The sequence below is a fragment of the Phyllobates terribilis genome, unplaced genomic scaffold, assembly GCF_046119375.1.
Source record: "Phyllobates terribilis strain yellow unplaced genomic scaffold, ASM4611937v1 Scaffold_46__1_contigs__length_10046794, whole genome shotgun sequence".
Lineage (NCBI taxonomy): Eukaryota > Metazoa > Chordata > Amphibia > Anura > Dendrobatidae > Phyllobates > Phyllobates terribilis.
The window spans coordinates 276,505-297,344 of NW_027362806.1; the positions used below are offsets into that span (position 1 = coordinate 276,505).

The following is a 20,840-nucleotide window of genomic DNA, read 5'->3' on the forward strand; positions in this document are numbered from 1 at the left end:
TTTGGGCGCCAAATTTAAATATCGGCCGCGACCAATCACCGATCTTGGCTCCACATTTAAACACCGCTGTGCTGATTGGTCGCGGCTGATATTTAAATTTGGCGCCCAAATCGGTGATTGGTCGCGGGCAGCGCCAGCGACCAATCAGCGATTTTTAACACAAATGTCCAGACCTTTGTAAGACCATGCGGATACAGTGGGGACATCAGCGGCTAGGGTGTGAAGGGAGGACCGGGGAGCGGCGCTGCGAGTCCAGATACTTCTGCTGCGAGCGCCCGCTCATGTCCCGGGTTCTCGGAGCGGAAGTATCCGCACAGGCAGCGCCGCTGACATCCATGTGGCTAGGGCGTGAAGGGAGGACCGGGGAGCGGCGCTGACATCCATGCGGCTAGGGTGTGAAGGGAGGACCGGGGAGTGGCGCTGACATCCAATTGGTCACGGTCGCTATTTAAAAGTGCCGCACAAATCGGTGATTGGTCGCTGTCTTGGCCCGCGACCAATGACTGATCTTGGCGCCAAAGTTAAACACTATTGTGCTGATTGGTCGCGGACGCTGACCGCGACCAATCACCGATTTGGGCGCCAAATTGAAATATCGGCCGCGACCAATCACCGATTTTGGCGCCAAATTTAAATATCGGCCGCGACCAATCACCACAGCGGTGTTTAAATGTGGAGCCAAGATCGGTGATTGGTCGCGGGCAGCGTCGGCGACCAATCAGCACAGCGGTGTTTAAGTTTTGCGCTAAGATCAGTGATTGGTCGGGTCCGAAGACCGCGATCAATCATCGAATCGTCTTGGTGAGGACCGGGGAGCGGCGCTGCCTGTGCGGCTACTTCCGCTGCGAGAACCCGGGACATAGCGGGCGCTCACAGCAGAAGTATCCCGACCCGCAGCGCCGCTCCCCGGTCCTCCCTTCCGCATGGAGGTCAGCGACGCCGGCGGTCCTTCCGCTGCTACCGGCCGGGAGATGAGCGCCTCGCGGCGCTCATCTTCCGGCTGCATCTCCATCCCGCAGATGGGTCCGTCGGTCGGGTTCCTTCTGCTGTTGCCGGCCGGGAGATGAGCGCCTTGCGCCGGTCATCTCCCGGCTGCATCGCCGCTCAGCTCCGTCCCGCAGATGAGCCGCTAACGGCCGCCATCTTTTTTTAGAAATCCCCCGGCGCTGATTGGCCGCTGCCGGACCAATGAGCGACGCGGGATTTCCTGGACAGACAGACACACAGACACACAGACAGACAGACGGGATAAGACGATTATATATATAGACTAGATTAGTTCCAATTAATGCTTTTGGTCTGTAGGTAGATCCGTACCATTCGTGACCGAGCAATAACATCATGCACGCTCCTTAACATGACATCTTCCCCTTGGATGAGCCACTTCTCCACGGCCCCCCGAGCCTCGGAGGTGGAGATGGTCTGGATGAGCTCTACGCGTTCCCCCTCGGTGCTGTACATGGCTTTGATGTCCAGGTTAGGAAGGAACTCCAGCTTTGCTATGCCTTCAAAGCCCTTCTTTAGATGTGGTTGGACCCGCAGAGGATCTTTAGTCTCAGAGAGAATTTCTAGCATTTCATCGTTGGACAGGAAGAAAAAGCTAAAGCGAAAATGCACAATATGATAAAGATGTCATTAAAGTATTGGGTCAGGCGCCATTTGTATTAGTGTCTATGTGAGAAAATAGAAAAGCAAAGCTTTAAAGTAAAGATTCAGTCCCCATACACATTGGATTAAAATAGTTTAAACCTGACGATTGCAGCAGGACCGGCCTACCCACTGATGTGTATGGGGGTCTCCTGACTCTCCCCCGATAGAGGATGTCAGGGCCAGAAGGATCGGGCAGATGGGATTTCAATACCCGGTCTTTTGGTTCTCAGGGGAGATAACCCGCTGCCGGAGGTGTCCAGTACCGACTTTCTCCTCTCTCCCCATTAAAACCACATGACTGTTCAGCAGAATAGGTGGGAGTCAGGAGAAATAGCCAAATAACCATTCAGACCACGGGTATCTCATATGTCATGCGTATGGTTAGCTTAAAGGGGCTATCCAGCTTTGGGAACTTTTTTTTATTTAACTGAAATGTGTATTCCCATCTCCAGGATTCTACCCCAATATGTAGTATGCGTAATAATAATAATATTAGCAAATACCTCCAATTAGAAGTTTAGTATAGTTCTTCTGATTTGTTTTGTCGCTTACCCCATGTGCAGGGCATTGCAGTAGCTTAGGTTACGACCACTAGCAAATAACTGTCACTATATGAGTGGTCGTAACCATGGATACCGAAGCTACTGCAATGCCTTGCACATGGGGAAAGCGACATAGTGAATCAGAAGAACTATACTACACTTCTAATTGGAGGTATTTGCTAATATTATTATTATTACTACTACGCCTACTACATATTGGGATAGGATCTTGGAGATGGGAATACCCATTTAATTGCGAGTATTTGCGACAATTCAGTTTCATTAAAAATGTTGCACCGTTAGGCTTTTTGTTTCCTGCACATTCAGCTTTGATGTGATCTGTGGTCATAAATCGGCTAAGAGGAGCTGAAAAAAGACAGATTAAAAATAAGTCCAATAGCCAGCGCAACACAGAGCCAATAGAAGGCAAACAGTGCAAAATTATTAATGAAATCCAATTACAAAAATGATTTCAATGCGTTTAAATAAGAAAAAAAAATATTTAAGGAATATATACAATCATTGCAACAAGTGAAAGGACTATACCGTGGGAAAAAAGCCTCTTCTTCTCCAGATAGGCATTCAGCCCTTTCATGATTTTATCCAGAAGCACATTGCTGTCCTGAAGTTTCTCCAGAAGTCCGGTCAGAGAAGTGGCGCTTAAAACCTAAAACAAAGTAGATAGCCCATAAGTAAGATTCCATTATATAGTTATAGAGACTGAAAAAAGGTCACATTCATTGACTATTGTGCCAATAGTTTATATTAAAAGAAAAATTAGAACCTATTTGGATAGAAAATAGAAGATGCGGGAGGCTGGAGTCCAGGCAGTGCGGAGCCCCATAACCCGGGATCCTTGTGATGGAAGCATCAGGACACGGACTCTTGGAAAACATCAATCCTGGATGCAAGATGACCGTGCTTTCTTGTATCAGTCCACCATGAAGCATCCATTTACCTTCGGGTCTTTAACGCAATGTTTCATGATCTCTCTCCAGTTTCTGTCCACAGTCTGGAATAAGCGTCCTTCTTCAGGCATTTGCTGCATGATGTCCTCAGAAGAGAAGATTAAAGCCACTGGGTCGGCACCTTCAGCCATTCATCAATGGTTTCCTGGATCCTTATCAGTCGTTCCTCCCATTGCTTAAAGGAGGAGAGCAAAAAGTTAATTACACATAAAATGAAAAGGATAGAAAAAAAATGCTATCATTTTAGAAGATAAATTATCAATGGATATGAATTCTGAATTGTTGGACATTTGTAGGGAAAGTTTGGCGAGACTCCTTGATACCATCCCCTTTACATGTAAGCTGGAGCCGCATGTAACTTTAGCCTCGGAGATCCTAATGAAACCTTAGCTTCTGCTAATAAGCAAGTGAAGATTTTAAGCTGAGTGACAACATTTACTGTGGGTGGGAACTCCTTAATCCCTTCAGGACCGGATAATTTTTTGTTTTGCATTTTTTCCTTCCCTTCTTCAAAAAGCCATACATTTTTTAATTTTTCCATTGATATAGCTGCAAGAGGCTATGTAATGTGCTGTAGCTTAACCCCTTCCCAACATATGACATACTGTTAAGCCATATGCCATGTTCCTGCAGATGTGCAAAATTTGGACCTGGGCCCCCACCAGCATGTTGGTCAGATGTATGGGCCCTTGTAGCATTCTAGATCCGATAATGATGCGCGTGTTCGTCCCTGCCTTGGATGTTTCCCATTGTAGCCCCATCCTATAATAATGTCTCTCATTCTAGGCCCCTTCCTGGTATAATGTTCCCCATCCTGCGCCCCTTCCTGTTATAATATCCCCGATCCTGGGCCTCTTCCTGTTATAATATCCACCTTCTGTGTATAATACCCCCCATCCTGAGCCCCTTTCAGCAATAACGTCCCAATCCTGGGCTCCTTCCTGGTATAATGTCCTTGGTCCTGGGCCTCTTACTGTAATAATGTCCCCCATCCTGGCCCCTTCCTGTAACAATGTCCCCAATCCTGGTACAATGTCCCCCATCCTATAACAATGTCCTCCATCCTGGTATCCTGTCCCCCATCCTAGGCCCCATTCTGGTATAATGACCTCCATCCTTGTGCCCTTCCTGGTGTAATGTCCTTCATCCTGGCCCATGTCATGGTATAATGACCCCCATTCTGGTATAATGCTCCCTATCCTGGGCCCTTTCCTTGTATAATGTTCCCCATCCTGGGCCCCTTCTTTATATAATGCTCCCCATCCTGGGCCCCTTCCTTGTCTAATTCTCCCCACCCTGAGCCCCTTCCTTGTCTAATGCTCCCCATCCTTGGCCCTTTCCTGGTATAATGTTCTGTCGTTCTTTTCTAATACATTAAATAAACAAAAATAAATGATTCTTCTTACCTTCCTGCGCTCCCACGACATGCGGCGTCTTCTTCTGTAGCTGATTTCAGTGTGCCGGCAAGGGCAGCGCATGACGTCACTTCCATGCGTCGCTCGTGACTGGCACGCCGACATCAGCTACTGGCCTTTGATTGGCTGGCGGCATGCATTGCAGCTCAGGGACCCGGCATGTCCCTGCGCAGCAATATACTTCAGCCGAATGTGCGTCCTCAGACTGTGGAAGTGCCATAAATATATGAGATGGGAATACCACTCTGCCACTGTGCGTTCCTTTATGCACTTTACCCTCCTTTTTGGCACTCTTTGTGGTAAGAGACTACCTTAAAAAATGTTTTATGTGACATGTATCTGATTATTTGTGGGCAGGAGCATTATTTAGATGGATACCTGATGCATATGGCAAGTGTAAATCCAATGACTATGGAATACTTATGGATTACTTTTTGATATATTATTACACTCATTGGATTGTCTTGATATACTAACCTTATGCTATATTATCTATATTGCTCATGTCCCACTGTGACCATATGCGTGACCATATATGTATACTTTGTAACATATCTTGCTACATTGGTAATCTAATTAGTGTCTTTATACTATCCGTATTATGTAATTTCTCTTTTTACTATGTACGTTTTTTAACTTGATGGAATAAAAATTTATATTTTTTACGCCAATTAACTCTTTCTTCTCCTATGTACCCATGTGTTTCATGAGTTGGCTCAGTTTGGCAAATCTGGGATATATTTCCCCCCGGATATGCCAACTTTACCCCTATAGGGTCTATTTAGTTGTATCACTCTGAGTCTATGTCTGATCCAGAGATACAATAATGAACATGAATCCTTATATATCACGGATCTTGCAGCCGCCTTTAGCTGCTTGGACATAAGTGTTACATAGTTACATAGTTACATAGTTTAAAAGGCCGAAAAAAGACAAGCGTCCATCCAGTTCAGCCTATTTCTTGTGCACTGCAGCTATTCCGCAGCGTTGATCCAGGGGAAGGCAAAAAAAAAACATGCCGTATAGGCCAATTTACATCATTGAGGAAAAATTCACTTCCCGACTCCAATCTGGCAGTCAGATTAAATCCCTGGATTAATTAACTATCACTAAGCATAAGATGTAATTTTATTGTTCTCAAGAAAGGCGTCCAGTCCTCTCTTGAACTCATTAAGTGAGTTGGACATCACCACTTCCTCTCCCAGAGAATTCCAGAGTCTCACAGCTCTGACCGTAAAGAATCCCCTTCTATGCTGGTGCAGGAACCTCCTTTCCTCCAGACGCATAGTGTGCCCCCTCGTCTTTGTCACCATCCTTGGTATAAACAGGTCATGGGAGAGATCTCTGTACAGCCCCCTGATGTATTTATACATGTTTATGAGGTCTCCCCTAAGCCTTCTCTTTTCCAACGTAAATAGGCCTAATTTGGACAACCTCTCTGGGTATTCTAGTCCCTCCATTCCCTTTATTACCTTAGTCGCCCTCCTTTGTACCCTCTCTAGCTCCAATATGTCTTTCCTGAGTACCGGAGCCCAGAACTGTGCACAATATTCTAAGTGCGGCCTTACCAGCGCTTTATACAGAGGAAGAACAATGTTCTCATCATATGCCCCTATTCCTCTTCTGATGCATGCCATGACTCTATTTGCCTTCGCAGCTGCTGCCTGACACTGGGCACTCCAATTTAATTTGCTGTTAACCAAGATGCCCAGGTCCTTCTCCATGTCAGATTTCCCCAACGGTTTCCCATTTAATATGTATGGGTGACTGCTGTTTTTCTTTCCCATGTGCATGACCTTACATTTATCGGCATTGAACCCCATTTGCCATTTTTTGGCCCAACTCCCCAATTTATCTAAATCCTCCTGTAGCTGTGCCCTATCCTCATCTGTATTAACTACGTTACAAAGTTTAGTATCATCTGCAAATATTGCTATTTTACTATGCAACCCTTCCACTAGATCATTAATAAGTATGTAGCACCCTGAGGATTCGGCTGCTACAGGGGTATTGCACCTCAACCCAGAGGTGTGATATTCCACTCCCGGGTAAGGATGGAGTGTGGATCTGAGCTCGGTAGGCTGCATGCACTACACACATCCCATTTCCGAGGAGCAGGCCGACGGTACTCCCACTTAGAAATGTGCAGGTACGACCGAGTCTGTTCCTGGCTGGAGTGGGAGGGGGGTGGTACATCCCAAGTAGTGTAGGGGCAGATAGGGGGAGCAGCCTGGGTAAAGATAGGAGCTCATTGGGTGCTGGTCACCTGAGCTCACACATAGAGGGTGTATATAAGGTGGGCACCATCAAAGAACAGGGTCAGTCAGTCAGCCACAGTCAGTCAGGCTGTGAGTCTTTGCAGAGAGAAGTCAGAGGAGCAGAGAAGCCCCAGAGAGAGAGAGAGGAGAAAGCAAGAGAGACCCAGAGGGGGAAGCAGAAGAGAGGACTCTAAGACCCCAAATCCAATCCACGGGTGAAGAGTCGGCATCAGGGTACCGGAACCCAAGCTGGTGGGGGCAAAAACACACCCCAGCCAGAGACCGGAGGCCGTGGGCAGCGTCTGCCACGGCCACCCACCACATCCACCACGAAGGCATACCACGTGGAGGGTCAGGGAACCCAAGGCCAAGGGTCTCCCAACAGAAGGCCCGAGGGAGCTGGACCTGGGTGGATCACTAGTGGGGACGGCCAGAGAAAGGACAGAAGGAGAGCTCAGGGTCACGCTCCGGACTTGCTTGGGGGTTGGCTGGATCCAGGACCTGGTGGATGCAGCACGGCTCGGGAGGTCACTTGAAGCTGGAGTGACCGGAACATCAGCAGTGAGTAAATACCCTAAACTGCATAACCCGACTCTGTCTTCCTTTAACACCTATGCTGCACCACCACAACCCCCATCCTCTGCACCTGACCCCCTGAGGCTATACCCCACCCGTTGGGGGTTATACCATCACAAGCTGCACCTACACCATCAGCCTCAGCGGACCCTGCTGCAGCGGCGGCCATAGTGACCGCAATACAACGGGTGGCGTAGTCGACAATAAAGAACTTAATAACATCTGTAGGACTGCCACATACAACTGAGTTTGACACCCTGGGCACGGACCGGGTCACAGCCACTCGGAAGACTACAACCCCCATCTGATCCGGCTCCGGATATTCCCCCTAAAAGAATATGGCCCAGGGGGCGCGTCAACTTTGGCGTAGTCGGCAGGATTACGTGCCCGCAACATCCGGGTACTGCGTGCCTGAAGAAAAGAACAAGTTTACCTCAAAAAGAAGTCTCCTGCCGGTTCCGGAGGGTCCCCGCCATCGGACCCCATCACCAGTCGATTCCCGCCGGTTGTCCGCCATTAACAGCGTTTTCCCGCCATCTGCAGAGTTTCCCGCCACTGGGAAGCGATTCCCGCCATTTCCAAAGGTTTCCCGCCTTGGAAGAGCGGACGCCATTATGGGCGTGCCAGAGGGTGGTGAGAGGCCGCCTCCCATCGTGGGCCAGGACCGAAAATGGCGCCAAAAGTGGAAACCGCCCCGACCAACAGAGACTGTGATGCTAGAGGTGTCTGTCAGCGTGAAAGAACCGCCTCTGGAGCTGACAGTCACCAAGGGGCCCCGGGACCGCCCTCGAAGGGGGAGGAGACGAAAGGAGAGAACAAAGATGGGTGCCGCCTGGAGCAGTCTAGAGCGAGCGCACCCGGAGGCAAGAAGCCTGGAGAAGAATATCGGAGGAGCTTACCCGGAGATGGCGAGAAAGCAGAGCAGCACCGGCCCGTTGGCCAGGAGCCTGCTAGAAACAGAGGAGGGAGAGCAGAGCAGCACCGGCCCGTTGGCCAGGAGCCTGCTGGAGACAACAGTAGGAGAGCAGAGCAGCACCGACCCGTTGGTCAGGAGCCTGCTGGAAACAACGACCCCACTAGGCCTAGTGGAGGTCCTAGTACAGCTCCCCCGAGACCGGGAGTGTGCGCAGACCGCTCTGGAGGGCCTCGCACGGAGGATGGCCCGGGTGCAGCGAGAGACGTTGGCGGAGTGGAGCCGAGAGATGGCCCAGAAGACCGAGACTCGTCAGCGGAGCACGCCACCCGAGACGAGGAGACAGACCGCCTCTGAGGATGGCGCAGGAGGACTGAAGGCCGGAGACGGCGCCGAGAAGGGAGCCGAACGAGTGGAGGCAGGTAAAGGGGACGTCTATACCCCAAACCGGGAAACCGCGCACCTGCCCCAGCTCCCCGTCGCAGAGCCCGAAGTCTATCCTGCCGTGCCCGTCGCTGCAACGTCATCGCCGCAGACTAGGCCTCAAACGGGAGCCGCGACCCCTGTGACGTCACACGCCTCGACCCCGAGCGTGACCAAGCAGGAAGTACCACCAGCCTGGTCGCAAGGCCTAGTACCCCCGGGCGCCGCAATACCAACAGCGCCCCCTACCTCCGCGGAGCCCCCGGCCTGGTCGCAGGGCCAAGTAGCCCAGGGCGTCGCCGTCCTTACGGTGCCCTTCACCTTCCAGATACCCCAGGCCTGGCCGCAAGGCCCGGGCAACCCGGGCGCTAACACCACCGCGCCCATAAGACCAAGAGTGCCGCATCTGGGAGAGGACCTGTACGCCCAGCACACGTGCCCGGATGGGCAGCCATTTATATGGCCACCGGAGTTCCACCATCCCCGACTCCGGAGAGAGAGACCCCTGGATGAACCCCTGATCCCGGCTCCAAAGCCCGTTAAGAGGATCTCGCCCCCGCTAGCAGAAGCGCAGTTTGAGTGGGACCCCACCGGAGAAGACCTCATGGGGTTCACTCAGGAGACTCGGGCAGCTGCAGCGGAGCGTGCTGAGTGCTGCCGCCAACAGCTCGAGGACTTTGAGAGGGAGCGGAGAGAGAGGCGGCTCCGGGAACAGCAAGCTCAAATAAGGAGCGCGGAGCAGAAGAGCCGGGCCAGGAGAGACCCCCGTGCAGCGCATAGTCCCCGCACCACCGGGACTGTGATAAAGTTTAACCTGCAGCATGGGTGGGGCTTCATCCGAGACCACCACACCCTAGGCGACGTCTTCGTAACCAGGAGAGACGTTGAGTCCCACCTACCGGAGGGACACAGAGGTCGTGACCTTTACATCGGGGACGAGGTCACCTTCACCCGGCACAAGTGTGCCAAAGGACCCTACGCCCTCCATGTACATCGCCTGACGGAGGAAGAGCTGCGGTGTGAGGAGGAAGAACAAGAGGACCCGGACGGGTCTGAAACTAGAGCCAAAGGTAACCAAAAAGCAAGAGCAGGAGGACGCCGTCGCTAAGGACAGCGAAGCAGAAGCTGTATATAGTTGCCCGTCGGGGCACAGTGAACTGTAACTGTTGCTAATATAGTCCCCGTTGGGACCAGCAAAAGTGAACTGTTAATCCCGTGTGTCCCTATTCCCACTGACCGAGGACTGAGAGCGGTCATTCCTCCCCAATACCTGGCCGAGGACTGAGAGCGGCCATATCCCTGTATATAGTTGCGCGTCCTAAAGCGCCCCCTACCGGTTTTATAGGAAAACCAGTTTTCCAGAGAGACTGTCGCACTTTACCCGGTCACACGTTGCACAGTGACCGGAGGAGGAGCCAGAGGCGACGAGAATGTTTTATATTGATATATATATATATAATGTTTTATATGTTTTATATGTTTATGCAAAAATTTGTATGTTTTATGGTGTTTTATGTCTTACAGCCCGAGGACGTGCTGTGATTTACCAGGGGGGAATGTAGCACCCTGAGGATTCGGCTGCTACAGGGGTATTGCACCTCAACCCAGAGGTGTGATATTCCACTCCCGGGTAAGGATGGAGTGTGGATCTGAGCTCGGTAGGCTGCATGCACTACACACATCCCATTTCCGAGGAGCAGGCCGACGGTACTCCCACTTAGAAATGTGCAGGTACGACCGAGTCTGTTCCTGGCTGGAGTGGGAGGGGGGTGGTACATCCCAAGTAGTGTAGGGGCAGATAGGGGGAGCAGCCTGGGTAAAGATAGGAGCTCATTGGGTGCTTGTCACCTGAGCTCACACATAGAGGGTGTATATAAGGTGGGCACCATCAAAGAACAGGGTCAGTCAGTCAGCCACAGTCAGTCAGGCTGTGAGTCTTTGCAGAGAGAAGTCAGAGGAGCAGAGAAGCCCCAGAGAGAGAGAGAGGAGAAAGCAAGAGAGACCCAGAGGGGGAAGCGGAAGAGAGGACTCTAAGACCCCAAATCCAATCCACGGGTGAAGAGTCGGCATCAGGGTACCGGAACCCAAGCTGGTGGGGGCAAAAACACACCCCAGCCAGAGACCGGAGGCCGTGGGCAGCGTCTGCCACGGCCACCCACCACATCCACCACGAAGGCATACCACGTGGAGGGTCAGGGAACCCAAGGCCAAGGGTCTCCCAACAGAAGGCCCGAGGGAGCTGGACCTGGGTGGATCACTAGTGGGGACGGCCAGAGAAAGGACAGAAGGAGAGCTCAGGGTCACGCTCCGGACTTGCTTGGGGGTTGGCTGGATCCAGGACCTGGTGGATGCAGCACGGCTCGGGAGGTCACTTGAAGCTGGAGTGACTGGAACATCAGCAGTGAGTAAATACCCTAAACTGCATAACCCGACTCTGTCTTCCTTTAACACCTATGCTGCACCACCACAACCCCCATCCTCTGCACCTGACCCCCTGAGGCTATACCCCACCCGTTGGGGGTTATACCATCACAAGCTGCACCTACACCATCAGCCTCAGCGGACCCTGCTGCAGCGGCGGCCATAGTGACCGCAATACAACGGGTGGCGTAGTCGACAATAAAGAACTTAATAACATCTGTAGGACTGCCACATACAACTGAGTTTGACACCCTGGGCACGGACCGGGTCACAGCCACTCGGAAGACTACAACCCCCATCTGATCCGGCTCCGGATATTCCCCCTAAAAGAATATGGCCCAGGGGGCGCGTCAAGTATATTAAATAATATAGGGCCCAAGACAGACCCTTGAGGCACCCCGCTAGTCGAGACGCAGTTATAAAAGGAATCCAATTTGTCCGCATTAATCGACTGCAGGGCATCTTGATTGGCAAATAGATTGATCACTTTGGGGTACCAAGTGTTCAGCAACTTTTCTTCTGTCTTGGCACAAGCCAAGGATACGCTGTTCCTCAGGGATTCACATTCTACAGGACCCCTGGACCCGACAAAGAATAAAGCACTTTATCATATTAAACCTGACAGGGCACACCTGTGAGGTGAAGACCATTTCCGGTGACTACCTCTAGAAGCTCATCAAGAGAACGCCAAGAGTGTGCAAAGCAGTCATCAAAGCAAAAGGGGGCTACTCTGAAGAACCTAGAATATAAGACATATTTTCAGTTGTTTCACACTCTTTTGTTAAGTATATAATTCCACATGTGGTAATTCATAGTTTTGATGCCTTCAGTGTGAATGTACAATTTTCATAGTCATGAAAATACAGAAAAATCTTTAAATGAGAAGGTGTGTCCAAACTTTTGGTCTGTACTGTATATATCCACCCATATACAGTATACATATACACACATATACAGTATACATATATACACACCCATATACAGTATACATATACACACCCATATACAGTATACATATATATACACACATATACAGTATACATATATACACACATATACAGTATACATATATACACACATATACAGTATGCATATATACACACATATACCAGTATACATATATATACACCCATATACAGTATACATATATATACACACTTATACAGTATACATATATACACACCCAGTATACAGTATATATATATATACACACCCATATACAGTATATATATATATATATATATATATACACACACCCATATACAGTATACATATATACACACATATACAGTATACATATATACACATATATACACACATATACACACACATACCAGTATACATATATATATACACACGCCCATATACAGTATACAGTGGTGGCCAAAAGTATTGGCACCCCTGCAATTCTGTCAGATAATGCTCAATTTCTTCCTGAAAATGATTGCAATCATAAATTCTTTGGTATTATTCTCTTCATTTAATTTGTCTTCAATGAAAAAAACACAAAAAGAATTGTCCTAAAGCCAGATTGGATATAATTCCACACCAAACCTAAAAAAGGGGGTGGACAAAAGTATTGGCACCCTTTGAAAAATCATGTGATGCTTCTCTAATTCGTGTAATTAACAGCACCTGTAACTTACCTGTGGCACCTAACAGGTGTTGGCAATAGCTAAATCACACTTGCAGCCAGTTAACATGGATTAAAGTTGACTCAGCCTCTGTCCTGTGTCCTTGTGTATACCACATTGAGGATGGAGAAAAGAAAGAAGACCAAAGAACTGTCTGAGGACTTGAGAAACCAAATTGTGAGGAAGCATGAGCAATCTCAAGGCTACAAGTCCATCTCCAAAGACCTGAATGTTCCTGTGTCTTCCGTGCGCAGTGTCATCAAGAAGTGTAAAGCCCATGGCACTGTGGCTAACCTCCCTAGATGTGGACGGAAAAAAAAATTGACGAGAGATTTCAACGCAAGATTGTGCGGATGGTGGATAAAGAACCTCGACTAACATCCAAACAAGTTCAAGCTGCCCTGCAGTCCGAGGGTACAGCAGTGTCAACCCATACTATCCGTTGGCGTCTGAATGAAAAGGGACTGTATGGTAGGATACCCAGGAAGACCCCACTTCTTACCCCGAGACATAAAAAAGCCAGGCTGGAGTTTGCCAAAACTTACCTGAGAAAGCCTAAAACGTTTTGGAAGAATGTTCTCTGGTCAGATGAGACAAAAGTAGAGCTTTTTGGGAAAAAGCATCAACATAGAGTGTACAGGAAAAAAAAAGAGGCATTCAAAGAAAAGAACATGGTCCCTACAGTCAAACATGGCGGAGGTTCCCTGATGTTTTGGGGTTGCTTTGCTGCCTCTGGCACTGGACTGCTTGACCGTGTGCATGGCATTATGAAGTCTGAAGACTACCAACAAATTTTGCAGCATAATGTAGGGCCCAGTGTGAGAAAGCTGGGTTTCCCTCAGAGGTCATGGGTCTTCCAGCAGGACAATGACCCAAAACACACTTCCAAAAGCACTATAAAATGGTTTTAGAGAAAGCACTGGAGACTTCTAAGGTGGCCAGCAATGAGTCCAGACCTGAATCCCATAGAACACCTGTGGAGAGATCGCAAAATGGCAGTTTGGAGAAGGCTCCCTTCAAATATCAGGGACCTGGAGCAGTTTGAAGTGACCGCGGGCAAGGCCGCGCATTGGTATCTATGATCTGGCCCAGCAAGATCCCCACACACAGACTCTATCTTGACAACCGTATCTTTACTCGCATACATTTTTAACACAGCAAAGAAAAAAAAACAATAAATGACAACCGTAAATATGCACAGTAATAACGTGTACTGATAAGCTGACCCTCACTGTCCCTACTCACACGTTACCAGTCCTTTACTCCAGAAGGATGTGTCCCCCGTCGCAGGCCTGTCTGTCTTTGCAGGAAGGCGTCCCAGCCGGAAAAAAAACAGGAACAGCAGAATTCGCGGAAACAAAGGAAGGGATACTTCGGCCTCTCGCCAGAGGTCCCGCTTACAGCCTCTCTGATCCGGATAGAAGCTCTGGTGGGTCCCCTTATGTAGTCCACACTCCAGTAGCAGGGAGTGTAACAGCTGAATCCTTCAGCAGTGCAGGAGCTGGGGAAGGCTCCGAGGATATGGTGTCAGATAGAAGAAATCACGTTGAGAGTCTCTCCTGCGCCACACACGAGGGCCTGCACACCGTCCTGGCTCTTTTCACAGACCACAGCAGACTCTGCGCGCGCTTTTTCCTGCTTCCCACTTTGGTCACGTGACTCTCTAGGGCGGGACACAGGAGGCTCAGTCTTTTTCTCTGTCATCACACCCTGCGCAGGTGCAACCTCTGGCCACAAGGTGGCAACATCATCCTGTGTAATCACTTCTGTAACAGGCTCTATATCAATTATCACAGAACAGCCAGAGACGGCCAGCTCACTACAAGTTTGCCAAAGAAGAATGGTCTACAATTCCAGCAGAGCATTGTAAGAAACTCATTGATGGTTACCGGAAGCGGTTGTTCGCAGTTATTTTGGCTAAAGGTTGTGCAACCAAGTATTAGGCTGAGGGTGCCAATACTTTTGTCCGGCCCATTTTTGGAGTTTTGTGTGAAATGATCAATGATTTTATTTTTGCTTCATTCTCTTTTGTGTTTTTCCTTGCAAGCAAATTAAATGAAGATAATAATACCAAAGAATTTGTGATTGCAATCATTTTCAGGAAGAAACTGAGTATTATCTGACAGAATTGCAGGGGTGCCAATACTTTTGGCCAGCACTGTACATATATATATACACACACATACAGCATACATATATACACCCATATACAGTATACATATACACACATCTACAGTATACATATATATACACCTATATACAGTATACATATATACACACCCATATACAGTATACATATATACACAGTATAGATATACACACACATATACAGTATACATATATATACACACATATACAGTATACATATATATACACACATATACAGTATACATATATACACACATATACAGTATACATATATACACCCATATACAGTATACATATATATACACACACATACAGTATACATATATACACACCCATATACAGTACAGTCATGGCCAAAAGTATTGAGAATGAGACAAATAGTAATTTTTCCAAAGTTTACTGCTTCATTTTTTGTAATGGCAATTTGCATATACTCCTGAATGTCAAAGAGTGATCAGCTTAACAGCAATTACTGTACTTGCAAAGTCAATATTTGCCCAGAAAATGAATTTTAACCCTCAAAACACATTTCAACATCATTGCAGTCCTGCCTTAAAAGGAGCAGCTAACATCGTTTTAGTGATTGATCCATTAACACAGGTGTGGGTGTTGATGAGGACAGGGCTGGCGATCAATCAGTCATGATTAAGTAAGAATGACATCACTGGACACTTTAAAAGGAGGCTGGTTCTTGGTATCATTGTTTCTCTTCAGTTAACCATGGTTATCTCTAAAGAAACACGTGCAGCCATCATTGCACTGCACAAAAATGGCCTAACAGGGAAGAGTATCGCAGCTACAAAGATTGCACCTCAGTCAACAATCTATCGCATCATCAAGAACTTCAAGGAGAGAGCTTCCATTGTTGTCAAAAAGGCTCCAGGGCGCCCAAGAAAGACCAGCAAGCGCCAGGACTGTATCTTAAAACTGTTTCAGCTGCGGGATCGGACTACCAGCAGTGCCGAGCTTGCTCAGGAATGGCAGCAGGCTGGTGTGAGTGTTTCTGCACGCATTGTGAGGCGGAGACTCTTTGAGCAAGGGCTGGTTTCAAGGAGGGCAGCAAAGAAACCACTTCTCTCCAGAAAAAACATCAGGGACCGACTGATATTCTGCAAAAGGTACAGGGAGTGGACTGCTGAGGACTGGGGCAAAGTCATTTTCTCTGATGAATCCCCTTTTCGATTGTTTGGGACATCTGGAAAACAGCTTATTCGGAGAAGAAGAGGTGAGCGCTACCACCAGTCTTGTCTCATGCCAACTGTAAAGCATCCTGAAACCATTCATGTGTGGGGTTGCTTCTCAGCCAAGGGAATCGGCTCACTCACAGTCTTGCCTAAAAACACAGCCATGAATAAAGAATGGTACCAGAATGTCCTCCAAGAGCAACTTCTCCCAACCGTCCAAGAGCAGTTTGGCGCCCAACAATGCCTTTTCCAGCATGATGGAGCTCCTTGCCATAAAGCAAAGGTGATAACTAAATGGCTCATGGAACAAAACATGGAGATTTTGGGTCCATGGCCTGGAAACTCCCCAGATCTTAATCCCATTGAGAACTTGTGGTCAATCATCAAGAGACGTGTGGACAAACAAAAGCCAACAAATTCTGGCAAAATGCAAGCATTGATTATGCAAGAATGGACTGCTATCAGTCAGGATTTGGTCCAAAAGTTGATTGAGAGCATGCCAGGGAGAATTACAGAGGTCTTGAAGAAGAAGGGACAACACTGCAAATATGGACTTGCTGCATTAACTCATTCTAACTGTCAATATAACCTATTGGTACTCATAATATGATTGCAATTATATTTCTGTATGTGATATAAACATCAGACAAACACTAATAAAAACCAGAGGCCAGCAGATCATGTGAAAATATAATTTTGGTGTCATTCTCAAAACTTTTGGCCATGACTGTATACATATACACACCCATATACAGTATACATATATACACACCCATATACAGTATACATATATATATACATACAGTATGCATATACACATATACAGTATACATATATATATATACATACATATAGAGTATCTATAATATAACGCTACAAGCGTCCCTCTGTCTGAAGCCTTTATAGTCTGCGCTAGTGCGACACGCCTGCACAGTCTGGCTCCAGACTGAAGAACGCATGGAGCCGTTACAGGTAAGAGAAGTGTATGGTGCTGGAGATCACGGTATGCGTATACACTGAACACATACCGCGATCTCTGGCGCCATACTTACATGCTTACCTGACCGGGATGAGCGCTACCGCGGCGCTTCTGTTCGGTCCGGAGTCCGGGGGAAGAGGGAGGCATTGAAATCGGCACATGCGCATAGCGCTATCCGGCGCCATTTTACTGAAGACACATTTGCAATGTGTCTTCAGCAAAATGGAGCCGGACAGCGTGGTATGAGCACACGCGTACTTCGGCGCCGCACTCCTCCCCCGGCCTCCAGCAGAACGGGAAACAGCGCTGGAGCACAGGGAAGAAAGGTGAGTATAAGTGTTTATTTTCTTGTATGTGTGTGTAGCATGATAGGGATGAGGGGTGCCATACATACCAGGATTGGCGGGTGAGGGGTGCCATACATACCAGGATTGGGGGGTGAGAGGACCATACATACCAGGATTGGCGGGTGAGGGGACTATCCATACCAGGATTGGGGGGTGAGGGGTGCCATGCACACCAGGATTGGGGGGTAAGGGGACCATGCATAACAGGATTGGGGGTGAGGGGACCATGCATAACAGGATTGGGGGTGAGGGGTGCCATGCATAACAGGATTGGGGGTGAGGGGTGCCATGCATATCAGGATAGGGATGAGGGGTACCATGCATACCAGGATTGGGGATGTGAGGGGGTACCATAGATACCAGAATAGGGCTGAGGGGGTACCATGCATACCAGGATTGGGGGTGAGGGGTACCATGTATACCAGAATTGGGGGGTGAGGGGACCATGCATACCAGGATTGGGGCTGAGGGGTGCCATGTATACCAGAATTGGGGGGGGGACCATGCATACCAGGATTGGGGATGAGGGGTGCCATGCATACCAGGATTGGGGAATGAGGGGTGCCATGCATACCAGGATTGGGGAATGAGGGGTGCCATGCATACCAGGATTGGGGGTGAGGGGTGCCAAGTATACCAGGATTGGGGGTGAGGGGTGCCATGCATACCAGGATTGGGGGGTGAGGGGTGCCATGTATACCAGGATTGGGAGGTGAGGTGACCATGCATACCAGGATTGGGGAATGAGGGATGCCATGTATACCAGAATTGGGGGGTGAGGGGACCATACATACCAGGATTGGGGGGTGAGGGGACCATGCATACCAGAATTAGGGGGTGAGGGGTGCCATGTATACCAGGATTGGGGAATGAGGGATGCCATGTATACCAGGATTGGGGGATGAGGGGTGCCATGTATACCAGGATTGGGGGTGAGGGGTGCCATGCATACCAGGATTGGAGAATGAGGGGTGCCATGTATACCAGGATTGGGGGGTGAGGGGACCATGCATACCAGGATTGGGGGGTGTGGGGACCATGCATACCAGGATTGGGGGGTGAGGGGACCATGCATACCAGGATTGGGGGGTGAGGGGACCATGCATACCAGGATTGGGGGGTGATGGGTGCCATGTATACCAGGATTGGGGAATGAGGGGTGCCATGCATACCAGGATTGGGGAATGAGGGGTGCCATGCATACCAGGATTGGGGAATGAGGGGTGCCATGTATACCAGGATTGGGGGTGAGGGGTGCCATGCATACCAGGATTGGGGGGTGAGGGGTGCCATGTATACCAGGATTGGGAGGTGAGGGGACCATGCATACCAGGATTGGGGAATGAGGTGTGCCATGCATACTAGGATTGGGGGGTGAGGGGACCATACATACCATGATTGGGGGGTGAGGTGTGCCATGCATACCAGGGTTGGGGGGTGAGGGGACCATACATACCATGATTGGGGAATGAGGTGTGCCATGTATACCAGGATTGGGGGGTGGAGGGACCATGCATACCACAATAGGATGGGGGCAGCACAAATACCAGGATGGGAGACCATATACCAATAAAAATGCTCGCCACCCGGGCGTAGAACGGGTTCAATAGCTAGTACATATATACACGCATATATACAGTAATACAGCATATACATACACATATATACTGTATATACACACACACACACACATATATACAGTAATACAGCATATACATACACATATATACTGTATATACACACACACACACATATATATATATATCTGGCGACAGGGCCCCGCTGCGTCCTCTGTGTCTCTGTACAGATATAAGTGTAACACGTACTGGATCCAGCACAGGTGACAGTCTGCCATAGAGCTGACGTGCAGTACATACACTGTGTTATGGGGGCGCTCACCTGTGCGGACCCCGCGCTCCGGCCGCTACTTCTCTGCTCATATAAGGTCTCTCTTTCTGCCATTAAATAATTCGGTTGTCATGGCAGTGGAGGCGGGGCGTTGGTAGGGGGCGTGTCTGGTATAGGGCAGATTGGGGCGGGGCTGTCATGCAGTGCTTGTCTCATCGCTGTAATTTCCTGCTGATGCCACCTGGTGGACAGCATTGGTCAGTACGCGCTGAGAATGCTCACATGGTGGGGGAGGGGCAGCTTATATATGTATATACACAGTCACAATGCAGTTAGGGTTATGTTCACACAGTGTTTATTTAAACGATTTTTTCCACATTATAAAACTCAGTGTTGTCAGGAAAAGCATTGCCTGTATTTTTGATGTATGCCTCATACAAAATACATTTTTGAAGATTTTTTTTAATCTTCCATCCTATACTCGGGCACTGGCTGTATATTGTTGTGGCCCCGGGACTTGCTTAGATCCGCTGGGTGGCATTGCCAGCTGCATTGCAGTAAATGGGTGACCTGAAATCCCACATTTATCCTGTGACCAGTTAGGGACTGTTTTTTCTTAAAGAAGGGGCTCATGTTATTAATCCCAGACAATCCATTAATGGAGTTTCCAGTAGTATAATAATGATGATTTATTCTGGGGATGGGTTATCAAGATCAGATCGGTGGGCTCCGACACGCGGCACTGGCTCTACCCATCAGCTGATTGCAGCGCTCAGATGTAAATAGTGTGAAGATTGAACATCACCGCTCCATTCACTGTACTGCGGGTCCTGCAGATCAGCTAATATTCATGTAATAGGAGCTGATCTGCAGCACCAGGGAGCGGCCACTACACAGTGACCAGAGCTGTGATGTTCAGCTCCTCAACAATGTTTACATCTGACCTCGACCGAAGCTGCAAACAGCTGATTAGTGGAGGTGACACGTGCCGGACCACCACAAATCTGATATTAATGAGATAACCAGGGGATAGGCCATCAATATGTTTGTCCTGGAAATTCCCTTTAAGGCCCACCTGCACATACTATGTATATAATATATATATATATGGCAAAGAGTGGGAAGGGGTTAATCAAAGGCTCATAAAACGGACAAACAACACAAATATTGGTTTCTATCTTTTACACATTTGGGGTAGCCCTTAAGAGGGCCGGAGAGAGAGAGAGAGAGAGAGAAGAGAGAGAGAAGAGAGAGAAGAGAGAGAGAAGAGAGAGAGAAGAGAGAGAGAAGAGAGAGAGAGAGAGGAGAGAGAGAGAAGAGAGAGAGAAGAGAGAGAGAAGAGAGAAGAGAGAGAGAAGAGAGAGAAAAGAGAGAGAGAGAGAAAAGAGAGAGAGAGAGAAGAGAGAGAGAGAGAAGGAGAGAGAGAAGAGAGAGAGAAGAGAGAGAGAGGAGAGAGAGAGAGAGAAGAGAGAGAGAGAAGAGAGAGAAGAGAGAAGAGAGAGAGAGAGAGAGAAGAGAGAGAGAAGAGAGAGAG

The 20,840-nt window shown here is 48.6% G+C and overlaps 1 protein-coding gene across 1 annotated transcript; it reads right to left on the reverse strand.

Annotated features, from left to right (window-relative positions):
• Positions 1–1,510: 1,510 nt before the first annotated feature.
• Positions 1,511–19,445, reverse strand: LOC141191476 (dynein axonemal heavy chain 12-like). Its single transcript, XM_073661377.1, has 4 exons — positions 19,358–19,445; positions 3,151–3,335; positions 2,739–2,859; positions 1,511–1,600 (listed from the first exon to the last, which is right to left on the reverse strand). Exons 2-4 carry the CDS (start codon positions 3,289–3,291, stop codon positions 1,569–1,571), a joined length of 294 nt encoding a protein of 97 aa, XP_073517478.1. The 5' UTR covers positions 3,292–3,335; positions 19,358–19,445; the 3' UTR covers positions 1,511–1,568.
• Positions 19,446–20,840: the final 1,395 nt, after the last annotated feature.